At 40.5% G+C, this 8791-nt stretch overlaps 1 protein-coding gene across 1 annotated transcript; it reads right to left on the reverse strand.

Annotated features, from left to right (window-relative positions):
- Positions 1-6456: 6456 nt before the first annotated feature.
- On the reverse strand, positions 6457-7654 carry LOC136959528 (protein shisa-like-2A). Its single transcript, XM_067253892.1, has 3 exons — positions 7473-7654; positions 6734-6870; positions 6457-6644 (listed from the first exon to the last, which is right to left on the reverse strand). The coding sequence occupies exons 1-3, from the start codon at positions 7652-7654 to the stop codon at positions 6457-6459; spliced, it is 507 nt and encodes a 168-aa protein (XP_067109993.1).
- Positions 7655-8791: the final 1137 nt, after the last annotated feature.

The raw sequence follows: 8791 nt of genomic DNA on the forward strand, positions 1-8791 counted from the left end.
CTGGTTGAGCAAAGTTCGAAGGAAGTTTCACCCTACCTGTACCATACACTTAAGGAGTGTAAGTTAATCAGTAACTGTATTACAAGGCCTGTCATTCATTCCTCCTCAATTATGTATTAAAGCCTCACGAATGTTGAGACAGCAAGTTCCCAAAATAGATACAACCGTAGCCTACTTCTAAAAACAGTTCTACCAAAAAATTACTACTGGATAAAGGTAATGCAAGGACATTCATTACAGATACATGACATAGCAGTGTGAATTGTTTTACTGTGCTATCACTACGTTTCAGTATTTTGACCAGTTAGTGGCAGTGTTCTCAATCACTTGGCCATTTAACCTGTTCACTGGTCATCTCAACTCAGTTAACTCCCCTACACCCCCCAAATTTCCCCCATGCGATAGCATATATTTGGCACCAACAGAACACATTAGGCCTTAATGGTTTTTTTCTCTTCCTTTGGAGTCAATGCGTCACTGTCAGTGATGTAAAAATAAAAATAAAGCTCATTGCCAGCAGTTGTTAAAGTGACAGGAAATACAGTGGTGTTGCTGCCACCACCCACTGTCGTCCCACTGTGCCATACAGAGGTAACAGTGGAACTAATACTCATAGGCCAGTATGTATGCCATAAGTGGTTGCTGAATATTGATTAAATATGCCATTTACTTTCTCAAGTGGAGGTCCTAGATGATCAGGTGGGAAGTCAGGTGGCTGAGCGGTTAGGGAGCGGTTAGGGAGTTGGGCTAGTAATCTGAAGGTTACCGGTTCGATTCTGGCTGTGCAAAATGACGTTGTGTCCTTGGGCAAGGCACTTCACCCTACTTGCCTCGGGGGGAATGTCCCTGTACTTACTGTGAGTCGCTCTGGATAAGAGCGTCTGCTAAATGACTAAATGTAAATGTAAATCAGGAAACTGTGTCTGCCTGCTCAGAGAGCATTTTGGGGGTACACTTTTGAGTTATATTTACCACTTGCAACACAGATGGTGAGAGTGTGTGAACGTGTGGCTGTGATTGAAGTCTTTAAAGTGCTCATGTCAAATATGACTCAATTGATTAAATTGCTATGGCGTTATAGCAACTCACCCTGAGCCTAGACCCTCCACTTCAAGGCTAAGACAAAGACACAAGGTATAAGCAATGCACCTTGAAACACAGTAGTCAAATGGACACCTTCAACTTTCTCCAAGTGTGCCTTGCAAAGGGACAATGTTCTTTATTTGTTTCAGGTTGGAGCAGACAATGTGAGGGCCCTGTATAAAAGAACCCTGGAGCTCGATATAGAGTATAAGAGGCTCGATGTAGAGTAAGAGGCTTTTAATTTAAAAAACAAGGCTGGCTTTCCCGTGTTCCTAGGGTAGGGATGTTTTGGTCTTTTTATACCTTTTTGTTGTGCATTTTGAGTTTTTTTGTGGGGGTTTTCCCCATTTCTTTCTTTCAATGTCATATTTATTCTTTTTGAAAAATGCTGTAAAAGTGAATGAAACATCCAAATTCAATGAAAGTAGTGAAATTATCATTTATTTAACTTGTGCAGAGCATTGTATGGTACCATACACATTGTTCTTTTTGGTTTGAAATGTTTTGGTTGAAAGAAACACACATTTTTGATATGGAAATGATTAGAAAATGTCTCAAAGCAACCCAAGGACAACAGAATGGGTTAAGGGGAGACACCCCAGTAAATAGGGATAACATATCAACATGAAACCTCCCCAGTCCAACTAATATTAGGTCAAATATTGTTTTCATTACTAGTTTCCTGTAAATGTATGTTTAAATGAGCAAATGATGCATTAAGTTGTAAAATATGATATAATTTGCATACATTTCCAGAACGGAAATCAGAACATTGTATGAAGAAAGAATGAAAATCCTTGTTTCATTTTGTCAACATATTTGAGTCCAAAGTTTTTACGAAGGGCACTTCGGATATCTCTTTTTCATCACTCCATCAGAATATGGTGGCAACAGCCATTAAAGAAAATCCTTTGCAAATTGCGCGTTACAGACCGTGTTCTTGCTCAGGTTCTCCGCATCACCCACACTATAAAAGTACCCGTAGCGAAACGCTATGCGTATAGTCTGTGGGACTGTGAGCGCACGGCTTCGATGTGTCGCATTGGCAACATACGGCTCAAGAAGCTGGCAAATATACGTAATTCCCTCTGCTGAGAATCTATATCTTTCATAAAGATACTCATGAGGGAATGCGAAAGGGTCTTGTGGGTCTCTAAATGTTCTGGCTCTTCTGAGCGCAACTCTCACTATCCGCGCACCAAGCTCCACAGGATCTTCTATGAACGGTGACAGCATTATCCTCAAGAATGAGTTAGTTGGCGGGGCTTTTATACCGGCTGATCTATGATCTCCAACTTAACCTGGTCGGGAGCAGGTTAAGTTGGAAGTATGTGTTACTATGGAGATCTACCCCGGTAACAAGTGATCCACCGTCGTAGAAAACCCTGGGTTGAACCTGAAGTTCAAGTTACCTCGCTAACGCCAAATCTTGATTCGTAGTACAGGCCCCTGGATACATACTGCTGCCTATTCTGTCTCGTATGTGTCGGGTTAGTCACACGCTGCGCTGAAAGAACATTGTGACATGACCTTTCATTGGAGGAACATTAGGATTTCAAATTCGAATTAAATTAACAGATTGGAAATTGTATGATTGTGAGGTGTGCTCAAAGTCACCGATCCATGTGGATTTTAAATCCCTCATAGCCTACTATGAACCCCGTCACGCTTTGACATTTTAAATCAAAGAAAGGAAGATAAAGGCCACAGCCGTGCCCCTGTTAGATTAATTCACCCTGCCCTGTGTTTGTCAGCTTAATGATTAGAACAGTGTTTTCACCTGTTAGTTTGTTAATTGTTCTGCGTGTTGTCACCTGTCTTGATTGGTTTAGTGTTTACGTCTCTGTTTTGTGTACAGGCTTTGGCCGGGTTTCCCAGATTCGCTTCTTAACAAAGAGCTTCTTAACGAATCTGGGAAACCCGGCCAATATTGGTTGTGATGTCGACGAAGTGCACTGGCCTGACCCAGCCCAAAGACAAGAAGAAGCACATTGATCACATGTTTACTCCTTTGTTTTTTGTCCCTTTCAGTATTTTATACTGTAGTACAGTGCATTGTAGGATGTATACTGTACAATGAACAAATTGTATGCCCCTGAACATTGTGCTTTCCATTTGTTACAGTAACAGTACTGACTGCTCAATAGATTTTGACAGGTTGCAGGTTCATATCAACAAAGAACAAGAGTGAGTTGTGAGTAATGAGATGCAGGGTACAGTACTGTATAGGGGTACAAGGAGGAGAAAGAACAAAAAAAATTAGCAAAGCAGAATAGTAATTTCCGATTTTGAGATACTATGATAGAACATGTTTTTGTTCATCAAAAGACAATGACGGATAAATATGAAATTTGTTTTGGGATAAAAAATGTTAGCCTGGGTGCCAGCCAAACTTAGCCCGCCCACAAAAAAAATTGGTCGAGAAGTTGGGTCTGGGGTCGCTCGGTTGGGGAAAAACTATGTCCGAACAAGAGCTGTTTGGACCAATCAAATTGTCAGGGCGGGCTTTATACGATGATGGACAGATGATCAACAGTAACGTAATCAACCACATCACCAAAGAGCACTTTGGTTGAATTCGTTTTCAAGAAAACAACATAATACATTGCTCTGATTGGTTGTAGGTCTATCCAATTGAGTGAAGAGGCCTTTTTTTCCGGGTTCGGTTGAAACACGCCCCATACTCACAGCCCAACAGAGCGGTATCAGACTCATATTCTGATTAGAATTATGAGTATGACAACGTCAGGCTAAAAAAAATTACTTCTCCCTGAGAACTATATGTTTTGAACAATGTGTTTTCTATTGTTTGGTGTATTGTTTAGTGACTGCTTGATAGTGTATATCATTTTGATTACTTTGTTTATGATTTGAGAGCAGTGTTTGATTTTGAGCACAGGTAAAACTGTTTTGAGGATTCAGAGGTTTTGTAAATAGTGCTTGAAGATGAGATTTTGTGTTTACAGTTTTGAGAAAATGGGTGACTGTTTCAAGAAATGTGTTTTAGCAATCGTGAAAAACTGTAATGTCTAAATGTATTTAAGTAGCCTATCCCAGCCGTGTTTTTGTTTTACCAAAAGTCATGGTAAAGTCTGTTCCTGCAGTCCTGCCTTGTCTCCTTGCTTTTGGGACCACCTCACCCGCCGTGACAGAACCAACTAGTACAAATACTGTAGAGTATAGGTCTAATGTGTCTCCAGCCGTCATAGTAGCCTATTATAATTGCAAGCATTACAGTTTTTCTCCATTGCTTTGGCTCAATTCTTGAAACAGAAATTACATTCTCAAAGCTCTAAGTGCATTTGGCAAAATGGCCTATATGGTTCAGCACAACTACATAGATCACCTTCAAAAGGTCATATCTCACCCAAAACAGTTAACCCATGCTTCAAAACCAAATCATTTTCTCATATAAATAGTCAGTGCCCCCAAAATGAAAAGTTCCTTCTCGATTGCTGTGGCTCATCTCTCTCTCGAAAAAAAAGAGGACATTCTCAAACCTTTACGTAATAACAAGCAGGGCGAGCATTCAGTGTTTTTCAGCCTATCGGACAATGGAAATAAATAGACATGTGTCTCTGAGCAATGCCTTGTGTAAATGAGAAGTAGAATCAATAGTGCTTTCAAAGCACAAGAGCTGAGATGAAATGCCCCAAGTAAAAACATAACATGATTCTGTACCAGCCACACATTCACTGTAATATCTCCAGGAGATCACACCACAACTTCCATCTGCCATTCCATGACCACGCACTCCTGATGACCATCAGACCATCAGCCAATCACATCAATTACTCACCTTAGCCCTATCACTTAACCCAGTCAGCCACAACACCCAGTCTTCCGCCTGGATCATTCATTGATTGTTTCATTTATTCTTTTAATAATTCGTCAAGTCAAGTAAAATAACAACACATATACAGTAGTTTTTGAACGTGGAATGGTGGTTTTAGAAACACTGTGTGGTTTTACCCACCATACTGTTTTTGCTATCACATATTGTGCCTTATTGTCATGCATACAGTACACATCTTTAATGTTATGCTAGACCTATTTAGCCGTACATGGGATTAGAACCTGCGGCTTGTTTATCTGCCTGTGTTCTGTATACCTATACCCAATTTCTCAAGACAGCTCTGCTGTTTATTTTTTATTTTTTTACACCTGCTCTTTGATTTAATCAACTAATAGATTCGTGTTTTCAAAGTGGCTAGACAGCAATACAAACCTCATTATCTTATAGCCTCGTGTTTTTTTAAATCTTTGTAGTATAGTGTGTACTGCATGTGACATCTATCCATGTTAGTTTTTTTTATCACATGTATAATAATGTGTTGTGATTTTGTTGCCGATATGGTAATTCTGTTAGACAACATAAAATAAAAAAGATATTCCTCAAAATGTTTTGGATACATGTTTAGCACATTTAATAGAGAATTGACATTCGCCATGAAACTCACAAATATTTTTTAATAATGGCACATTTAGCCAATAATTATTCATTTTAGACAAACCCAACAATTAAATATAACCTAGGTACAATTCACAAACTCAACACTTAAAGCTAGAAACACAAACTACATTGGGCATTTCACAGGAAAAAATATATATTGGCACATTATCCTCAGTGCACCCTTTGTGTGTCAAACTCCAATACCTAATGATGAGCTTGTAATCAGTTGTTTTCAGTTGTTGTAGAAACCCAATGATAGTACATACGATCCTTTGTGGACAGCCAAACACAACAAGTATAGTTATTTATAGTTTAAAAAAAAAGTAATTTTTTACAGTAAACAAACCATCATTAGCAGGTAAAAGGGGTGTTATGCATCTCTGCCTTTGAGATGCTGACTTCTACTTATCAAGTTTTTGAAAGCTTTGCTGTATGGAGGTTGTGCTTTTAAAACAGTTTAATAGGGAGTCAGATGGCTGAGTGGTGAGGGAGTCGGGCTAGTAATCTGAAGGTTGCCAGTTCGATTCCTGGCCGTGTCAATTGACGTTGCGTCCTTGGGCAAGGCACTTCACCCTACTTGCCTCAGGGGGGAATGTCCCTGTACTTACTGTAAGTCGCTCTGGATAAGAGCGTCTGCTAAATGACTAAATGTAAATGTTAATAAACATTCATTTTGTTCACCCACTGATAGATATAGGTATATGCATTAAGAATTTGACTAAGACCTCAGAGCTTTGCTAGGGTGCTAGGAGTTTGTCCAAATGGATGACGCTCTGCCAAACTATGCATCCATGTAAACCTTTTAATGTGCACAGTGTATGGTTCAAATTTGGTTTCTGGTTTGTTCTTGTCCTTCACACATTCATACCAGAGTGTGTGTATGTTTGTGTGTGCGTGCGTATAACCCTCCTCAGAGGGCCCTATGAGGGACCTTCCATTTTCACGGTGGTGACAGTGGCCATGAAGCACCTCTGGAACAGACGCTCAGGGTCAGGTGGCTGGTTGTCACAGTCCAACTTCCTGCTCATGAAATGCTTCCTGAAGCCCTGTGGTCCACTGGTGGCAGGGGCCAAAGCAGAGCTGCTGGGCCCCTCACTGGGGACTATGACTAAAGCACAAGCAAAACACAAAACAAATCAGATTCACACTACGCTAAGGGGACCCGGATGTCTAACAATTTAATGATACAATTTGTACCTGGAGCTCTCAAGGGCAGGCCGTTGTCAAGACGACTTGGCTTGGTGGCGATGAACAGGTAGCAGAGGACACAGACGGTAATGAGAAAGGCCAAAAGGACCACCGCCGCTATGGACAGACCCACCAGGGCCCCCACACTGGAGCACAGAGAGGTGGGGGGGGGGGGGGGGGGGGCAGAGAAGGTGTGTGTGTGGGTTGGTAATTGGTGAAAGAAACAATCAAACATGTTCAATGTCTCAAACATGTCACTGCACCATTCTTTACTACAAAATCATGAAAGGTAACCTTGCACACTAGTCATCTCTATATTAGCACCTGGTGAGTAAGATCCTTTCCATTGTTCCAGTTAGAGGATCTCTAATATCCAGAGCCTTCTAGTACAAAAGCAGTTATAAACAAAACTTCAGCATGATCCACACTAAAGACACCAAAACTGTCTGACTGGACTCTGAATGCTAACTAAAGCACTGGTTGTTGGAAAGTAGGGTTAGAAAATAATTCCCCACCCTACAGAGACAGTGATATCACCATGACTACCTCTATTTAAGCTAAATTATTTATAAAGTTACAAATGCACTCCATAGCAGCAAGAAGAATAGTAAACAGTTGTAACAACACCATTTAGAATTCTTTATGGAAACAAAGAATTTCCAAATGTATGCTAGGAAACAGCTTCCAAAACAGACATGAAAAACACTGAACAGGAATCCATGCCAATTAAAAACCCACGGTCCCTTACCTCAGCCACCACATGTACCCATACTCATAAGGAAAAAAACTATTTGGATCGTCACAGCAGTACTTAATATCATTAAATCCACAACAGAACCCCGCACGAGCGTCACTCCCGGTTTTGGGACACGAGAAGCCGTTCATGAACACGTTCTCTGCGCTGTAGTAGCTGGAGCAGACTGCACTCATGCTTCTGCCTGGAAATTTACTTCAGAGGGGCAGTAGCATTAGGCTCTCATGTCAGCGTGACCCGAAAATGAGCCTTTCTTCCAAAACTACCAGTGATACGAGTTGCTGCAGCTTAATCCAACAGACTAGTGCAGTGCTTTGCGGATGGCATAGACTAAATATACAATGCAATTTCATTTATTATTGCGCTCCTCCTCCACCTTCTTCTCGGTCTGTCAAACTCGCCAACACTTGCTGTTTTTCTTCATTCAGCGCACTGACGCATCACAGAGAGCAAATAGCTCTTAGAGGAAGCTTACTGTTTTTTGAAGAGCGTTAACAATAGTTATAATGATGATTTATTGTTGGAAGACTCACCATAAAGGTGTCATACATCTTATAAAGGCTTTTCAAAAATATGTTACCTTCTTTGTTACAATGGCATACTAATTATTATACAACCAAAATCATTCAACTACTTTCTAAGACAAACATAATTCCTCTTCCCCATTGACCAGAGATGTGAGAACACTCCTCAATATTTGAAAGTTGTTAACAGTAGTCTGTTATTCTCACTGGTTTCCATGCACATAGGATTTTTTTCACAACGTTTTGTCACTGAAACGGAATTAATCTTATTCGTGAAATTAGTGAGACATTGTGTAGTTGCCAGAGTCGAGCTCATGCAACGGAACGACCAGTGGAACTGTCCAAGGTGCTGTAAGGTTGGGTGTCATCACCTATCGTGTCATCTTGCCCCCACTTCTCATAGGCTAAAATGTGGAGTTGCTGGACTGGGTCTCTCCTTGATGGCTCTCACACCTCATTGTGTAACTTACTGTAGCATTGCTAGTCATATGTTGATAAGTAAGGGTCAAGATGTGGTCTGATTGGTTGTTCTTGTGTATAAATTGTGAAGCATTGTACTGTGGATTCTTGATCTCCTGAGACTTTCTCCTCAGTTCTGGCTTGTCCTTGTAATCATTCTCTTTGCTCACCTCTTGATGTCTCTCTGATTTACAATAATCATGGTAGCGTAGGTAACCTTCCAGGGATAAGGTTAAGGAAATTGTCTGAATGGTTGTGAGTTTAAAACATAAACTCTTCCTTTATAGTGAACACAAACCATCTTTATTACCAACTGCATGGAAATCTCTA

This window comes from Osmerus mordax, chromosome 16 (genome assembly GCF_038355195.1).
Source record: "Osmerus mordax isolate fOsmMor3 chromosome 16, fOsmMor3.pri, whole genome shotgun sequence".
Classification (NCBI taxonomy): Eukaryota; Metazoa; Chordata; class Actinopteri; order Osmeriformes; family Osmeridae; genus Osmerus; species Osmerus mordax.